At 40.7% G+C, this 19,839-nt stretch overlaps 1 protein-coding gene across 19 annotated transcripts in view; it reads right to left on the reverse strand.

The window, feature by feature from the left end:
- Positions 1-3,605, reverse strand: part of cacna1da (calcium channel, voltage-dependent, L type, alpha 1D subunit, a) — a 62,928-nt gene extending 59,323 nt beyond the window's left edge. For 11 of the 19 annotated variants that reach the window (XM_039796574.1, XM_039796573.1, XM_039796575.1 and 8 more), the window contains exons 1-2: positions 3,199-3,602; positions 678-1,116 (exon numbers count right to left, since the gene is read on the reverse strand). In XM_039796574.1, coding sequence (XP_039652508.1) covers positions 678-970 — 293 coding nt within the window. In that variant the 5' untranslated portion in view covers positions 971-1,116; positions 3,199-3,602. Of the gene's footprint in view, positions 1-677; positions 1,117-3,198 lie in introns of all 19 variants that reach the window. The other 8 variants (XM_039796590.1, XM_039796587.1, XM_039796585.1 and 5 more) reach the window with 2 other exon arrangements.
- Positions 3,606-19,839: the final 16,234 nt, after the last annotated feature.

Below are 19,839 nucleotides of genomic sequence, written 5' to 3' on the forward strand. Positions count from 1 at the left end.
GCGACGGTGGTTTAGGCCACATATTACCACATTCTAATAGCAGTGTGTACGTGAACATGTCCTGGGCCATATTGAAGGACCGCCTACTCAACTGTAAGCGGAACTACATACTCATTCAAAGTATTTCTCATGTCACAGAAATCACTGAGAGTAACTCGTGTGTTTTGGATGCTTTTATCCCTGGTTCTCTAGAGCTCTGTGCCCCGCGGTAGCCTGGAAATGGCGGCCACACGGAGGTCCCCGGGGAACGCTGGAAAACAAAAACCTTATTTTTAGTTTCATTAAATGTACCTGAATTCACGAATATGTGGGATATTGGACTACAGACATTCATGTTCTTACGTCGCAACTTCTGTTGTTGCTCAGCCGGCAAGCCTGACTGGTCAAAGGAGCAGCTATAAAACGGTGGATGACACGTTTAATTTCCTGAAAATACTTCACAATAGAGAATATAGAGGATCGCTTTGTGACCAGCACGGAGAAATGTACGACTGGTATGAACAGCCAGACATGCGATCGGGCACGAATCTACGCTTCACAGCGCTTCGCCGGCGGTGTGTTTACAGCGTTAGAGCTGTCCACTTGTGATCGGATCACTCAGGACGGGTTTTAAAACCAGGAGGAAACAGGATTTCAGACATGCACCCAACAACACATAAAACCACTGTAAAGGATACTTCCACTCCACCAGGCTGATGCAGGCCCTGCGTATGGGGTTGTTCAGTTTGAGGCAGAACAGAGCCCTCGGTGGCCTGCTGTTGGCATTACTGCCCTGTTTCTTGCTTTTGGCATACTGCTGCCGCTTCTTCTGTGCCAACGCACCTGCCGGGATGGTAGTAGACGCTGGGGCAGGAAGGGCAGGAGGTGCGGGTGGTGCAACAGGGGCTGGGGCTGGGGCCGCAGCAGGGACAGGGGTTGAGGCGGGAGGGGCCTCTGGGGCCGGGTCTGGGGCGGGCCCGTTGGCGCTCATGGTGCGGGCGTGGCTCTGTGAGGAGCATCCAGCAGCATGGATCTGCCAGGGTAGACGGGGTGGCTAGAGAAGGGCCGAGTAATCTGACCAACGAGCTGGCACGTCACCAGGGGGAGCGACTCTGGTGCTGCTGGCATAATTTGCCTCTGAGAATGAGAAAAAAGTGAGAAGAGATGGCATCAGTTTATTTTACACTTTTTATAACAATAAAAGAATAATTTATATTGCTTTTAAGTGAGAGCAGAACACATTAAATCTGTTCTTTAATCACTACATTGGCATGCATAATGCACTACACAAGACTTTCAGGTTCTTCTGCCTGTTTATAGAAATGTGTCGACTGAAATATTTTCCCTCTGTCGCTCAGAAACGGACGTAAAAATATCACCCATTCTCTGTAGTCTACCGTTAGCTAGCTACCGTAAATGTAGGCTACTTTTAAAATGGCATATTTTCCCTCTGGGCTCACCAAAACAGACGTAAAAGCCTTTCTTTGATGTCATTTCTCAGTTTTTCAAGAATTGGTTTAGGAATCGGAACCGTTTTAAAAGTACTGGTTCGGCATCAGAATCGTAAATATCCAAACGATACCCAACCCTATGAAACATGCTATATAAATAAAGCTTGCCTTGTCTTAATCAAATGTGTTTTCTTTGTCCAAGGGTTAGGGTTACAATCCAAAATCCAGCGTATACTTTCTCCCCCATTTCTATACTATCCTCTGTCAAAAAAATTGAAAATGCCCCTTTCTCAGGTGCACTCAGCAGGTAAACAGTGTACAGGGTACAGTAGGTGCTCCAAATGGGCTCAAAGGCAGTGGGAGTTCAGTGAAGTAAAAAGGTGCAGGGGTAATTCCTATTGGTATATAGAGCACAAACCGGCCTACAATTAATGTTTGAGGCCATGTGAGAACTTTTGACTTCAGCTTAGACATGACTGATATTATGATCACACACACCTACAAAAAGATGGCAAAATAAAGCCAATAAGTCTCGGACAGCTTATTGAACCGCACTCGTCTCTTCAAGGATAAAGAAGCAATTTATTTTTCCCCTCAAACATGCAAATAAGATAATTCCATTATGTCATCAAATGTGAAATGTATCCTGGTGTGTGCCTCAAACTGTGAAAATAATGAAATGTGCAACTGAAGCCGAGGACCCGTTCACAACTATGAGATATATAGGAGGTTGGCCTGATTTTGACGTTGCCATCAAAAGTCTAATTAATAAACAATCAAACATATTCCTGAACCTGAACATATTCTAGGAGGAAACATATGAAAGCAGATGTTAAAATGCACACACAAATTAAGCTGTAAATTCAGAGCTGCCACTCTCAGGCATCACTTGGTCACATCAGTTGTGTAAGTCCTTGAACTGCTGAGCAGGCCCCGCAGAGGAAGAAACAGAAAAGGTCACATTGCAGTGATGCTCCAAGAAGAATTCATCTTCATATTGCATAGAAAAATGTGATATGTGTTGCTGTGATGTAAGACTGCACATCTTGTGGTGAATGCAGGCTGCCAGCTTTGGATCTTTTTTGTGCTAGGATGCTGCCTTCATGTAGCCGAGGCTAGTGCAAGCTCAATATGTGAACAATGCGTACCAAATGCGCTTATTTTGAAATATTAATTTCACTGCTACATCGACAACGTCGACAGTGCACCCGTGATTAAAACGACACACTGGCATTTCCACGTAAGATTCGTCACAGAATAACCATAAAGCGTGCTCTTATTTCTCCTTGGACGCCACCAAGGTAGGATATGGTGAAATCCCCCCCAAAAATGATGTGAAATGACAGGCTGACTCCGGGCGCTCATAGTGAAAATTGAGCAACGCACAGCCGTCAGCTGATCCTCGCTGCTCAGCAGAAACAGCTGGCAACGTTATTACAACAAACCTCAATCAGTGATGCTCTTACACTCACTCAGGGCTAATATAGTGGACAGTCCACATGACCACAGCCCACCTCAGTTTGTAGAAAAGGTACCAGCCTAGTATCAGCCCTGACCACGCTCTATCAAAATGTAGACTATTTAAATGTCTCGTTCATGACAAGTCGACAAATCTCCTCATCTAAATCGACAAAACATGACAGCGTCGACAGGACACTGTCATCTGACAGTAACGAAAAGGCATCATCATTGCCTGCATGCAGGAAAACGCAGCTATGCTAAAGAGGCTAACTTCAGTTTGTGGAGCAGAAACCGCACCGTGCTTTACCTTTTTCTGAAGACTTTATGATTCAGCCGCGGTCCCCTCCGCTCGGTAACAAGGGTCCAGTGCTTCAGAGGGCGAAAAACGTCCGGTCGCAAACGGCGGTTTAAAATTCATCAGCTCCGGGAGCAGGAGGGACACATAAAGCCTGTGCATTAATTAAGCTCTTCCATGGTGATCGTGGAGAGCTGGAGACAGGAGTGTGCGCACCAGACAACAGAGCATCCTCGTCCGCTGCCTGTTTATCGTCACGGCGCCAGTGAACAGTGAAACGATCTACATCAGAGAGCGAGCTCTCCTCCTTCTGCCCCTGCTCCTGCACAACACCCTGCTCCCCTCAAACAGGCATGTCCGCAGTGTTACCTGCTCTTCAATAAAGGTGACACATTTCAAACAGGGTGACACATGCAGCATCCATTAATCACGTGAAGGTCACTAGACTGAGTGGATCCAAATCAGTGTGCACCTGTCATTTGTAGGCTGCAGTTCTGGTAAAGATGAAAAGCAATAATACTAAACCTACTTGGATACCACTTTCTAATAAGGCTCCCTTTATAAAGGGCTCATGATCAATAGAAAATTAATCCGTTATGGTTACTAATGCTTTTCAATTATGAGTTATTAATAAGAACTCATTTTGTGTTTACAAAGTTGTGAAAAATTCAGGCAGCTGTTTTCCATTTCTATTTGAAAATAATGCTGTAATAATTGCTCATCATGGCTTTCCCCCTTTCTGATAAGCCATCGAGTCAGTGGTTATAAATGTTAATAGGTCATTAATAAAGGGCTTTAATCATCAAATCTGCAGTTGTGTGTTGATAAGTAGTCAATAAATGGATTCTCTGGGATTTTCATATCTTGGCAACCCAAACGTTGTTCTTGTTGCTATAACTGATCTATAAAGTATTTGTAAATGATTTATAATAGGTTCAACCATTCAGATGCAGCTCCTAAAGTCTGATAAATTCAAGCTGTTAAAGTACCCTTCTGCCTTGGCTCTTCTTTTTGTTGCTACGATTCAAGACGCCATATTCTAATAGCAATGGCATTGCTGAAAAAAAATTTTAAATCGAAAATTGAATCAAATCATGACCTTAAAATCGAAAGTCAAATCTAATTGTGAATTTGAAGAACGACACCCCTATTATTAATTTAATTTATTTTCTGAGAAATTATACAAAATTGTTGAAGATATGTGGAATCAGCATCAATGAAATTATAATTACTTATAGGTTATCATATTAAAAATTCTCATGATCTTCAGAGAATGCACCATAGGCCTACAGTACCTCCAAAATCAAACAATGGTTATGTATTGACATAAACCTAATCTATTAGAGCTGTAAATATAAAGGGGTCCTGTTAAGGCCCCAGTGACTCTAAGAGTAAGGCATGTTTGGCAATGTCTGCTCTAAAATGACAGAGGAGATTCTGGTGGTCATAGAGTATGTGAATGGAGCCTCAGCTGTTAACAATGTCTCATCAAAGCAATATGTAATCCCTGAGCTCCCAACCACAACAGGTGTTCTATTTATCATCACCTTGTAGGTCGATATGACGAACTTATCATTATTTGCAAATCCAGCAGTTATGGAACAACATTATCATTTATTTAGAGTCGTGTTTCTGTCCACCTGATGAATGTAAGTGTTGTAACTCTGTTTTTGGTGTCCACCAATACCAAAGGGAAATATCTGGCCCTTAACCTGCTAAATGCTCCACTATGTTCACGAGCTAGTCTCTATCTGTGTCTGTCAGTTGTTTAGTGCATGCTGAGCAGGTACTACACAGTGGGTTTTTAGAAACTTTTCTCCACAAACAGCTGCCTGCTGCAGATGAAAAAGAGGCTGCGAGAGCGGTGAGAGTGAACTAAAACAGTAAAGTTGTGACCGGACAGCTTAAAAATAAGCTGAATCTCACTATAGAGCCCTGTAAAACCAGATAAAATTTCTCTGTAGGTTCATACGAGTGACCCCTTTCAAATTGTCACCTTGATTTTACATTGTCATTTGATACAGTTATAATAAAAAAGAATGATTATAGCCATTTAAAAAAAAACATCCATTCTGTGTACCAAATCTATATGATGAATATATTGAGACATGTCAGATAACCTAGGTAGCCAGACACATTTTTGCTATAATGATGTTTATGTCTCTCCTGCCAAAGTCAGTGAAAATGTGTCCTTTCCACTGACAATATGCTGCCCTCCTTAAACTGTTCCCTTTTCAAAATAACTACATTTCCCCACACACATACATCTTTCCCATTTCCCATTTCCCCAGTTCTTTGTGAGCAAGCAGATTCTGAAATTTTAAGATCTAATAATAAATACTGTCTCTTTATGTATACATTTTATCTAAAGGGATGTACAGGGTGAATTTGAAAGTATTTTAGATTCTGAAATAATTAGTTTTTTATTTTTGCTCCAGGGTCAAACAGAGATTAAACTATCTATTGCTACATTTTAGAGAATGCTTCCTATAAGACACATTGTCACTGTCTTTACTGGTAAGATCTTTAACTCTGTAAAAAAGTTAATTATCAGACCAACTCATTAACTTCTGATGTCAAATGATGTAATTCATTGTGTTGTGTAAGTTTTTTTTTAAGGCATTATGCCAATACGGTTAACATTGTCCTACCATAAAACATTTGAATTTGTAAGTTAAAAGGCAGTCTGATAAATGCAACTGCATCACGAGGCGCTTGTACATCTGTCACACAGCTACACATTAATCCCACCCCTATGAAAAACTAATGACCAAATGATAGCTTTGACCCACAGAAGACCCTTTAAAAACTCTTTACAGTCACTTCTTATGTTGGTATCAAGCCTCTTTAGTAACACCAGCACTTACAAAACAGGAAATGTTCAGCAAGACTTACTTTACAGTCAAATATAAAGTTAAAGCATTTCAATTAATGGTTTTACCCAATAAGTATTTCCTTTTTTACGTAATGCTTTTCATTACCGCAATACCACAACCTGATTACATGTTTTTGTTGCAATTTGCTCAAATAGCAGTGACAACAGTTCACTACTACTGAGCTATTATTGTCAATGATGTGAAAGTCCTACCTGCCAGAGTAGAACAGCGTCGAGGCCTCTGCGTCACCTACATGTCCCAGCTGATAACAAAGAGCAGAAAACATAAATTTACTTCCCTGGTGGGCTGGTCAGTGAGTGTTTGGGGAGAGGTGAAGAACGACTGGGCGAGGAGGCAGGGACGAGGCTCATCGTATCAACTTACCTGTCTGCCCAGGATAATGGTTTCTTCTAGAATCGTCTTGAATTATTCACATATGGTTGAGGTGGTGTGTGTCTATGTGTGTGTGTTGCTGGTAATTGTGTTGCTGTGTTTGTCAAATAGGGTTGCAGCGATTTACCTTTTCACGGTATACTGTGTTATGAAAATTGACGGTTATCATACTGTGTACATTTGCTTATCTACAGTATTGAAAACCCCATTTTATTTTCAAAAGGGAGATTTTTAACACATACTTACATTACAAAATGGTTTTAAGTTTCAATTACAATAATGTGTTTGTTCAACCAAAATAACCTATTTTTATTCCTTCAAGGGTCATTGAATTGGCACTTGCTTATAATGTAATTTAAGGGTGGGCAAATGAGTCACACCTCAGGAAATATACTTCAGAAAGGAGCAGTGATAATAATTAGTCCCCTCACCAACACAGACTGGAAGACAACAGAATATTTGATTTACAAGAAACTGTGGCCTCAAAAGTGTAATTTTAGTTTAATCAACATTAATTGAATTACATTTTAAAAATGTATAGGCCAGTCCTTCACCGCCTGGACTTTTTCTGTATCCATCCGCACCTTCCCTCTCCGCGATTACATATCCCAAGGAGAAGACGGAGAGGACATGAAATTCCCACTTCCTCCGCTTTCATGAAGAGTTGGTGGTCAAGCAGGCATTGTAGGATCTGGCTAACACACTGTTTGTGGGTCTGCAGATCTGGGGAAAAAAATCAAAATGTCTACATTAAGCATCTCTCTCAGAACACCGTTAACTAAGGCTTGGGAAAAAAACTGCCGCTGCATTGGTGAGGTCTAATGACATCACCAAATATTCATAGCAGCCACTTGGAGTGTTTAGCGGTTTTCCATTTGTCCCCCTCCCTAATCCTGACTAGGCGATAGCATTCCTCAAATCCAATTTAGTAAACATCTTGGCCCCTGGCAACAGTTTAAAAGCCAAGGATATCAGAGGGAGAGGGTAACGATCTTTAACAGTCATCAGCCCTCGATAGTCTATGCAGGTGCGTAGGGACTTGTCCTTGCCTTGTCCTAGAAGAACCCTGCGTCCGCTGGGGAGGATGAAGGTCGGATTATCCCAGCCGCCAAAGATCCTTCCACATAATCTTTCATAGCCCGCATCTCAGGCTAGGAGAGGGAGTACAGTCTACCCTTGGGAGGAAAAGTGCCAGGGACCAAGTAAATTGCAAAGTCATATTGTCTATGTGGGGGAAACAATGTATCTTAGGCTTTATTAAATACTGACGTGACGCCCAATGCTGTATCCTCCCTACTCCAGCTGCTTGGCAAGGTGGATCAAATCCAGGAGCAGCTCTCTGGCGAGGTTGGCGTCCATTAAAGGTCCCATGACATGGTGCTCTTTGGATGCTTTTATATAGACCTTAGTGGTCCCCTAATACTGTATCTGAAGTCTCTTTCCCGAAATTCAGCCTTGGTGCAGAATTACAGCCACAAGAGCCAGTCCCACAATGAGCTTTCTTTAGTATGTGCCATTTCTGTGTATGTAGCTATTGAGGAGGAGAGAGGGGGGGGGCAAGGTGGAGGGTGGGGGTGTGGCCTTGACCAACTGCCACTTTGCTCGTTTGAAAGCCATGATGTCTCTCTCTCATGGGTGGGCCAAAATCTCTGGGAGGGCAAAGCAGAGAAAAGGGAGGTAACCTTTCTCCTTATGACCTCATAAGGAGCAAGATTCCAGGTTGGCCCATCTGAGCTTTCATTTTCTGAAAGGCAGAGCAGGATACCCAGGGCTCGGTTTACACCTATCGCCATTTCTAGCCACTGGGGGACTATAGGCAGGCTGGGGGAACTCATTAATGTTAAAAAAGCTCATAAAGTGAAATTTTCATGCCATGGGACCTTTAAGTTAGCATAGGCGCAATTATCCACCAACACTACCTGTGAACCGGAAACAGAGAGGGAGAAGACAGAGTTGCTTGGGAAAGAGGCCATGAGGGACATGTATCAATGCTGGCTCGGCTCACCAACGCCTTGGGCAGGCGGCAAGGAGGGTCCAGCCTACGCACAGTACAGACTCCCGAAAGGGTGTCACTAACGCTCCTCCAGGGTCAGCAAGTGCATCACAGCTGCATGGGTTCCTCCACAGCTGTTGAGCCGGCGTTGGAGCTGGCTGGTGGAGGCGATGTCGACGTGGAGGAACGCTGGAACCTCTGGGCGACAAAGGAACCTCTGGAACCCAAAAGACGGGACACTGGGCCGTGATCTCTCCTTCTCTCTCTCAAGTAGATGTTTATCAATCTTCACGGCCAGGGCAATCAGAGCATCTAATTCAACCTTAAAGAGTCTCAAACTGGGGACTTACGGCTTCACTCTGCGGCTGCCCATGCCTCAGCTCTGCCAGTAGGATGGGGGATATGATACAGGCGATCTTGGCTCGGTCGGTGGGATAAGCAGCAGCTTGTAGCTCAAAGTGGAGATCACATTGCATGAGGAAAACTCAACTCCAGAGAACTTCTCAGGTCTTACGAGGTGTGTTGACATCACTGGGGAAGCTGGTACTAGACCGGAAACATTGGTGGGAGCAATGGTGACAGGAACTCCCAGAATGGATTCGGTGGGGGTGACTGGACCAAACTCACCACTGGACCAGACAGCTTCTGCACCTGGTTCACGAGCTGCGTGATCTGTTCTCCCACCATCGCTATCAAACTCTCATGACGATTGGCCAACCCTACTATCTCTAGTCGATCAGAGTCACCTGAGTCCATTACTGGCCAGACCGTACTGTCAGGTCTGTCACAGGATGGACTCAAATGCATGACTCAACAGGCAACTCAGTTTTCAAGATTTATTGTACAAAGTACAATTAAAGCAACAGTGTCCAAATCGTCAAATAAGGGCTTATACAAAAACAGGCAGAGACAAAGGCAGAGTCAAAAAACATTCAAGGGTCCTAACTTACAAGAAACACGAGGAAGGAATGCTAGCAAGCTGTCACAGAGGTACAAAATGATCTGGTAACTAAGGCTAGTGTGAGGCGGGGAGACAATTAGACACAGGTGAAACACATTGGGGTTGGGCAGGTGATCACACAGGCGGGAAAGCAGACAATGACCAGAGTGAAGCAACCTGAAACGAGACAAATGTGAGTTTCAAAATAAAACAGGAAGTGACAAATATTGACTAGGCAATGAAAACATGTGACATGGGGTGCAATTTGCAAAGGCACATACTTTCCACTTTATTAGGAAATATATCTGAACCTCACTCTTGAGAAATATTCTTTTTCTTCTCTTTTTTACACGCTCTTTTCTCCTGTTATTCTTGACCTGGTTTCCTCTGTACTGCGATTTCCTTACAAAGATGGACATATGGTAGTGAGGATGGTGGAAATAACAGTTTTATGTTTCCGTGTTCGTTCACCTGGAATAGCCGATGTGCATGCATCTGTGTGTGTTTGGGAGATTGTGTTCAAACTCTGCACCTCTATTCAAACACACACAGTCTGTGATATAGGAAAGCGCAATGCAGCTCATTTTCACTGAAATGGAGTAAAAACACAAACAGAGGGTGCAGTGGCCCCCAGGGACCACAGATGCCATTTGGCTCAGCACAGCAGTTTGCCCCCACCTCCGATTTGATCTGCTTCTCAACTCTCTGTGCCACCAAACTCTCCCAACCGAAATAACCTTTATTCAAATACGGTAATGGCAAATCACTTTGCACCTGAGCTATTTGACAAAACGAGTTTTGGACTTCTTTGCTTTTAACATACCAGATAAAGGCACATTATAATATTAATATCCCAGTGTTTTCAGTTGTTTTTCTAAAGATCCCTATGAAGATGTCTTGTCTTGTCTTGTAATCTGTGCAGTGTGCATAAGCACATTTTTTTATTTTATTTTTATTTAACCTTTATTTAACCAGGTAGGCCGTTGAAAACAGGTTCTCATTTGCAACGGCGACCTGGCCAAGAAAAGCATAAGCGTGCAAGACAACATACAGTTTCACATTCAATACAATACACGAATACAGAATACAATAGGTGCAAAGTGAGGTGTAAGTAAGTCCATGGATATGCGAGAATGATATGGTAATAACACAATATACAAGAATAGACAGTCTATATCACTGCTGAGATGTAGTAAAGAGTCAAAACACAGTAAGGGCAAAATGTGGTCTAGTTAGTGATGTATAACAGTTATAACGCATTATATATGCATAGACAGTCTAAATAAATGCTGAAATGTAGTGAAGAGTCAACATACAGTTAGTGCAAGTTGTGGTCTAGCTGTGGTCAGACAAATAGCCTTTAATTCTTTACAAAGCAGGTCTTTGGCTCTGAGCTCTGTTGTGGTGAAAGTCCTGTGTAAATGTTGTGTTTGGCCAACCTCTAAAGAGATTATGATGTGTTGACTCAATAAAAATGCACGTGTTTAGTTTACACATGCAATTCACTCAAACAGCTGTTATGTTTTTAGATCTCTTTGTAAATGCACTTAGCTTTTACTGTATGTGCTTTATCCCTCAGCCTCACCCTCTCCCTCCCTCACTCTCTTTTAGCAGCTCTTTTAAAATCAGATTGCAATGAGCGCTTCACTTATAAGCTGTAAAACGTCTATTTTCTTTCTAGCGCTGTTCTCATTTAATCTCACTCTCATTCAGCATTTCTGTATCTTGCTGAAATCCTTTTTTTTTCAATCCTACAGTGGTAGTGAAGGTTTGGGATGTTTGAAACAAGTTTGAATATTAGCATGTGCGACTTGATGTCTGATTTCCTGGCCTTACCAAGCATATAAAACCTGATGCAAAAGCATTGATGCAACAATCAGTGCTTTTGCATGTTTATGAGTGTGTGTGTGTGTGTGTGTGTGTGTGTGTGTGTGTGTGTGTGTGTGTGTTGGTGGAGCTGCTTGAAGGAGAGCAGTAGTGATGGAGCCTGAAAGCCCTGCAGCACAACTGTTCTCCCAGTGCATCGTCAACTTCACTGCTGAGCCCACAACACACGCTCAGCCTTAACCCCTGCTCGCTCACTCTACTCTTCTCTCTGAATCTTCCTTTCTCTCTTTATTTCTCTTCTCTTGCACCCTCTCTGCTTATCTAAAGCACACCATCTGAATCTTTATATCTCTCATCTTCAAATAGTTCCTTTTTCCACTTTGCTTTGATTGCTTCACTTATTCACCGATTCCATCTCTATACCATGGCCATGTCTTAGTCCTTTTCACTTATTTTTTTTATTTCTATGTGTGCCTTCAACTGAACCCTGACCCCTACTTTCAGGATGATCACCCAGTTTAGCTGTGAACAGCTGTATGACTTATTGCTCTAATTCAATTATAAATCCTATGCTCTTGTCTCATGCACAGTTAGGGGGTGGGGCCTTTGGGTGACAGACAGCTCTCAGATAGAAGGGCAAGCACTATGTCATCATGGTGACTGCAGAGCGATTTAAGGAAATGGAGTGATAAGAGCAGAGTGGAAGAGGTTCAAGCCTGAAGGACCAACTGGCATTAAAGCAGTGTACCAAGATTCATGGATGTGTGGGTAAGAATCTTGTGAGAATATCCCTGAGTTTATTTGTGTGTGTACGTGTGCACATGTCAGCGAGCCTGAGTGCATGTGCACATATGTTAAGTCTGTATATGTATACATGCATTTGTGCTGCTTCTTAAATCCCATGAATCATTCAAGCCCAAAAGAAGCTGAGTACATTTTTGTTCACCTGAGCTGTGCGTTGTGTTGGCATAGCCACACATGCTCTGTGTTATATTAAGGCATTGTTTCAAAAGTGGTTGCTTTGCTTCTCTTTTCCTGCCAGAGAGATTTAAAAATAGAAACATTCATGCTCTCTGAATGTACTTTCCCTCCAGGAAGTGTGCAGTTGTGGGCGTCTGACATTGGCTGCACAGCATCACGTGGCACCTTCTTCCCAGGCTGCCATTGGCTGGCACCTGTGGGGCTCTGTGAAGAAAAGCTTTTCTGACAGGACCCAGGAGCCCAGAGGAGTTGCTGGAAACTGGGAGAAGGACAATGTCGGTGGAACCAGGAGAGTAGTGGGGGGGCTCAAGAGATGGCATCACCATGACTGTGAGAGCGGAGATGCTGGGACGTGACCTCCCAGCCACAGCAAAGGGCAGGAATCCACAGAGAAGATCACATGGCTGAAGAGGTGCAGAGGAAAATGAATGAGGGGCAGGAGAGGACGGTGATTCGCAGCAATGACACTCAGAGAGCATGTGTCGTCATCATATAAGCTCAGCTGACATGTAGATTTCACACTGTTTAAACTTTACATCTATCCACATTTGATTTATTTGTATTAGGTGATGGTTTAAAATACATTTCTCATTGCCGTTTGACCTCAGTATTGATTCAGTATTTGTTAATTTCATATTCATAATTAATTATTTAAAAAGTCCTCTCTGTTGACTATATGTTATGTTTTTTTTATTTCTGTTATTGGCTAATAAAGTGGATGGAACTATCCTATGAACTATCATTTATAGAAGCTATAACCCTACATTTATGGGGAGACAGTGTCCTCTGGTGTTTAATGTTAGGAATACAACTGGCCTGTAATGAAAGGCTGTTCAAAATGGAGTAATGAAATACAACAAATATTCATGCCACACTTGCAGGATTGTGTCTAGCTGATGTGTCTACATTTTCATGCCAAGCAAGTATTGTTTAATTGATTATATTGTTAATTGATTCTATTACAATTGATTATTAATTGATTGTTATTTCTATTGTTTAATTGATTCTATTGCAGCTGTAATACAATAGATAGGCCCCAAATCTTGGAAACACACTGATATCTTAACATCACACACACACACGCGCACACACACACACACACACACACACACACACACACACACAGTCTCACGGCAGTTGAGGCAGTGAAATGTTCACGTAATTTAACCTAGTGATTCGTCTACACGGACACTCTAACCTGTTAACATGGGAGCCGAAATAAAAACGGACACCACGCAGCTGACACGCTCACGCCACGCAGCTGACACGCTCACGCCACGCAGCTGGCCTAACGTAGTGCAACCAGAGCCTGGCACGTTGCAAGTGATAATTTATACAATAAAAATACCAATAATGAAAAGTTAGTGTTTTATGCTAAGCACTTTGTTTTGCCTTTGCCGCAGAAAAATAACTATATAAAAAAAAAAAAAAAAAACTACAGTTGAGTGTTTAGAAATACAGCCTAATGGCTTGTTTGAATAGTTTTTTACAATCACTTTGCTACTAATTTCAGAACCTTGACATAATTTTTCAAAACTCTAGACACAAAACGATCACTTGTAACACAGGCTGTCCAATGTTCAAAACATTGCATTGTGCATTCATATTTTTAAATAAATCTTGCACAATCATTGGTTCAAAAGACAAATTGATTGTGAAATACCATTGAAACATTACTTTAGTTCACCCACACACAAGCTACCCATAGTTTCACTGGGTCATCGTTTGTACAATCATTACAGTTTTTCTCAATTGCTTAAACACATTTGCCCACTCTGACATCACATTTTCAAAACAGTTAACACAGGATAAAACTGAAGCTCAATGGCCAAAATGACTCATTTTGTTAGCAAAATGCTCTAACACTCACAAAACATTAAAAGCATGCAACATAAGCAAATATTTCCATCAAACACCACAACTTGTGGTCAAATTAATTTATTCTTTCAAGCAATCATTACACAATGGACAACAAAATACAAAATACAGCCATCAATATGAAATATGACACTTTACAAACTCAAATGGATACTGAAAAAAAAAAAAAGCTACCAAAGGAAACGTATGGGTGGAAATACCTTAAAAAAAAAAAAAAAAAAGATATATTTTATCTTTCACATTTAGTCCATTCGTTCTTGACGATTATGCCACAGGATCTCATCAACATCGCATTGAATGTTTTCCCTTGCAATGCACCGAGGGAAATACCTCCTTGCATGGCGCATCCATTCCTGGCAGTCCTCTGCACCTATTGCCAGGCAACCAGCATTCATTGCCTCCAGGAGGGACATCTGCTCATATGGCCGGTGATCATACACCTTCCACCTCCAAGCAGAGAAGAACTCCTCGATTGGGTTCAGAAAAGGAGAGTATGCAGGAAGGAATTGCATCATAATACGAGGCTGTGCTGCAAACCATTCGTTCACAAGACGAGAGTGATGGAAAGCCACATTGTCCCAAATTATGACATACAGAGTCATGCCAGGCCTCAACAGCCTTTCTCTCTTTTGGTGGAAGCGCATTTCTTTCAATGAATCAAGAAATGTGATGAGGCGTTCTGTATTGTATGGGCCAATGGTTGGTATGTGGCAAAGGACCCCATCATTGGAGATGGCAGCACACATGGTGATATTGGCACCCCTCTGACCTGGCACTGTGACAGTGGCCCTCTGCCCAATGATGTTCCTCCCGCGTCTCCTCACTTTACAGAAGTTGAAGCCGGGTTCATCCACAAAAATTAATTTGTGATGTGTCCCTTCAGCTTCAAGCTCCATTATTCTCTAAGAAAAATAGCAAATTCATAAAGCAAATTACAGTATTCCAGTCGCATGTAACTATGGTAAACAAGGTATTACAATAACAAAATCTGTACCTGCACATACTGGAATTGTGCCTCCTTTACGATGTCAGAGTTTCTTTGAAATGGAACTTGGTACAGCTGCTTCATTCTGACATGGTGTCGTTTAAGGACTCGATCTATAGTTGCCAAACTCACATTGTTTACATTTCTAAATGCTCCCTGATCTGCAATTACTGCTGCCTGGATTTCACGCAGTCTGATTGCATTGTTTGCCACTACCATATCTACAATGGCAGACTCCTGTTCAATACTAAATATCTTTCCTCTGCCACCAGTGTGTGGTAATGTGTGGATCCTATAAAGTAAAAGCAAAAAGCATGTCAAAATTGACATTACTGTTTGACAGTCACATAAATGGGATTGATAAAACATCTGCATTACTGTAGACACAGTTTGTTCTGCTAACAAGGCAATACAGTAAAGCTGAAATACACAGTGGTATACATTACAGTAACACTGTGAATTACCTGTTCTCATTCCGAAAAAGCCTGACAATAGATGCCACAGTGCTCCGAGTCAGAATGGGCTGGACCCTTTGTCCAGCCTCTCTAAAGGACAAGCCATGATTGATGACATGGTCAAAAATTGTTGCCCGAATTTCATTTGAAACTTGAGCTCGATTTTGTCCTCTTGCTGCTGCAGCTCCTCCACCACGCATACGGGCTCCTCTTCCTCTGGCCCCTCTGCCATGGCCTCTTACTCTATGGCCTCTTTGATCCATGCTTGCAAATAGCAACACAGAGGTGGCATCTTTTATAGATGGATGAGGACTGATTGCTGAATGAAGAGTTGTGCAAATGCATAGAGGTGCATAGAGTTTTATAATTATGCAAGTACTTTCTATCAGCTGTGAATAGATGTTTTCCATTTGTTCAACACAGTGAATCCAATAGAGTTCGGGGTCTTTCAATGAGATCTGTGGTAACTGTTTTGACAAAAGGTGTGAAAAATGTGTGAAACAAATGAAAGTGTTAAAACATTTGCAAGAGAAGACTTCTGCTGTGCTAATAATGTGATGATGAAGATAAAGTGGATCCCAGTTTAATTTAGTGTGTCTTAGCAAATGAGAAAAACTGTAAATATTGTAGTACAACATAGGTGATACCTGTTCCATTATGGTACTAGATGTAAATACGTCCCTGTAAAAGTACTGCAGTAGTAGAGAGAAAACTACAGACAGTGGATTCATTGACCATAACCTGAAATATATTGATGAAAAACAATGCAGTATCACAACATAGGTTTACTTGAATCAAAGCAAAATAATTAGCTACAAAATAGAAAAGACAGTACTGTAAAACATCAAATGCAGTGTTCCTCAACTTGCTTGTACTGTAAAAAGCTAAACAAAGAAGTGATTACTGTACTTCTACATATTCATCAACTCTGTCTTGTGGATTTGGCCACAGGTTGTCATCTACATTGCAATTAGCCAAACATCTTGGAAAAAACCTTCGGGCATGGCGAACAATGTGGTACAAGTATATATGTATATGTATATGTATATATACAGTATATATATATAGGCCTGCATGCATACAGTGCAGTATTGTCAATACTGTAAATAGTCTCAAAGATGGTACATGGGACCATAGAAACAGTGTCTGATAAACAGTAATACATTACAGTAAAGAATGATGATGAAATATTACATCCATAGATAATGTAGTCTAATTGGTTCCTGCTCCAAACTAATTGGTGACAATGAATCTCGTTATCTTGAAACTTTCATGATCTAAACATGGAATATTGTTTGTCTGTTTCCATACAGTCATTAAGAGTAATGCAACAGTTACTTATCATTTTGAGCAGTTGTATCAATTGATAGTTAGATGATTGTAATGGAATGAATAGACAATCATCTGAAATGTAATGTGTGAAATGCTTTTTGAAATAGTAGTACTTTGATGTTAAGTTGTGTCATATTGAACAGGTGATCTTTGTTAAATGAACAAATGATCTTTGGTTTATGTGTATTGTATCCAAGCAATTGAAAAAAGTATTAGAGTTTTGATACATGATCTGCATTTTGATCATTGGTTGTGAGTTTTTATGTCTAGAGTTTTGAAAAATGACGTCAAGGTTCTGAAATTAGTGCCAAAGTTATTGTAAAAAACTGTAATTTGCATTTGTTTTGACTTGTAATGTTGTGAAAAACAAAAAATTTACAAAGAGAAGCATTTAGCCTACTATTTACAAAGAGAAGCATTTTTTATTTTATTTTCCATGCATCGTTATTTAAAAACTAAATTTTCTAATTTTGCGTTTGATGAATGTTAATAGCAAAGCCTAAAGGGAAAAAAAATTAGCATATTTATGTGTGGGACTTTGTTTGATTTCACATCACACTGCATTATTAGTTGTTTTAAATAAAAGAATTTTTTGAAATAACAATTTATGGTAGGCCTAACATATTAATTATTATATTCAGAAGATCATCCTCATATCAATCACCATGGTTGCAGCTTGTAGCCATCCTAACCTTTGCAGCCTTTACTGAGACTAGGGACTAGTTTTAGGAAGCGTTTTCAGGAAATTAAAAGGATAAGCAGATTGTTGCCGAGGTTTTTGTTCACAGGGTAAGATGTATATAGCTTTGTATGGGTATGTGTTCATATACGACATGTGTTTTGACATTTTTGGCACATTTCTACTCTTGTCACTGTTTGTGAAAGATGAGCAATAGATTGTGGCTGTGTGATGTACTTCAGTCTGGCTACATATCACTTTGTTTATGTTGTTTTTTATAAGTATATGTTAGCTGTATGATAAAACAAGTGTTGTGTCAAGTCAAGTGTTATGTGTGAAGCATTTGAACTCAAGGCAAATATCCCTGTGGGGACAATAAAGGAGGCTATCGCTGGCAAAGTGGTCTCCATGATATGTACAAATTAAAATATTGTCGTAGGACTATAGCAAACACATTGTTGGAAAGGTCTCAACCTCAACAATAACATATGTCAGTCTGGAGAGGATACATTACTCCTGCTTTGAAATATTGACCTCTGAACCTTGAACCCAGTACATGTTTGAAGGCTTGTCATTTAGAAACTGAAGGTGCTACACACATAGGACCAGCTGTTATAGAAAGCTCTGGACCTCAGCTGTCATGTAGATATGGGCACCAAAGTTTACCCACTGTGAGCATGAGACACCGTCAAATATGGTAATAAGCAATTTTCACCTATTTAAAAGATTTTTTAAATCTGATGACACCAGTGTGTTCCCCATCCCAACAAACCCCAGGGTGTATCCAAAATTCTACACTGCCAACTTCTACTTATGAGAAATATACCAATATATTTAAAAACTACAACTTCCACTAGAGACGCGCCACAGAACAAAGCTAGTGTACTTGTAGTTCTTCCGGAGTGGGTGGACTTGTTCGGCTCCTGTGTTTCTGCTGTCTGCCGTGAATGGGCTTCATTCCATTTCAGATGGCCCGCCGCCCACCAGCCGGCCGTACATGAGACAAAATACATGAAACTGTATTGTATTATTATTGTTATCTTTATTGTTTAAATCCTCAAATACAGCGTTAGACTTTCCTATCCGCCGAGCGGTAATTACTACGTCACTTCCGGAGTATTCCGCTGATTTTTTTAAACGTTATTATGGTGCATAACTTACTAGAACAAAACTGCCGGATCGGATCATATTGTAGTGTTCTGTCTTACAGTATACTGTAATATTTCACCGGTACTAAGACTGAAATAATATTATTTAAATCAAGGAATGAATACCATGATAGCATGTTGATAGATGTAGCGTTATAGTTTTTTTAAATATCAATAAACAACAAAGCAATCCAGCTTCCCTGGTAATAAGACCCAAATAATAACATTAAAAGAAATACATATAAACCATGATAAGATCTTGTGAATAAATGTTGATTAAAACAGCGGTTATAGGGCTAAATATACCAATAATAGCAAAGCTGTATACAGCTTCTCTGCTGCAGCCCGACTGGCAGAAAGAATCGTGCTGTGATCACGAAAGATGCTTCCCATTGAAATACATTAGTTTAAAAAACATGCTGACCATCACGAAAAAAAAAATGAGATAAACGTGTCCGTGTACACAAATCAATAGGTTAAATTACGTGAACATTTCACGAACACACACACACACACACACACTTTAATAGCAGCATGTTAAAAATTAAACTTGACTCCACATGGCTTTGTTTTGTGATATTACGCAATGCAATGTTGGCCGTTTGTTTCTAAATAAACAAGTCATTCATGGACAGTTTGTTCTTTACACATTTTTAACTTTACCAAAAGGTCCTCGGAAAACCCCCCAATGTAACCAGTTTTCATGTGGGTCATATTTTATTAATTCTCTTCAAATGGCATGTTAGACTCAGCAGCTGACCAACGGAAACAGGTCAAATGTAGCATCAAAGATTATCCTCTAGATGGCAGGCCAACTCTCTCCATACTGATAACCCTGTCAGATGTTTTGTGCATGTGCATATTAGAGCAAAGGCTGCAAACCAAACACCAACATGTCAGCAAACTGCTAAAAGAATATTCACTTATTTTTCAAAATGTTTTTAATGGTGAACGGAAATGTTCAACCTCCTTTTACAGTGTGAGTAAAACCAAGACCTGGGATTGTATAAACATTTAATTTCACACAATATAGCTTATAGCAAAGAACATTTATTGTGGTAAATTGCAGAAAAGGGTACACGTGTACTGTGTATTTGTTGTAGCATGATGTCACTGTCTATTTGTAGGCCTACAGTTACAAACTCAAATTGTGTAAATAAGTCATC

The sequence above is a fragment of the Perca fluviatilis genome, chromosome 4 (genome assembly GCF_010015445.1).
Source record: "Perca fluviatilis chromosome 4, GENO_Pfluv_1.0, whole genome shotgun sequence".
NCBI lineage: Eukaryota > Metazoa > Chordata > Actinopteri > Perciformes > Percidae > Perca > Perca fluviatilis.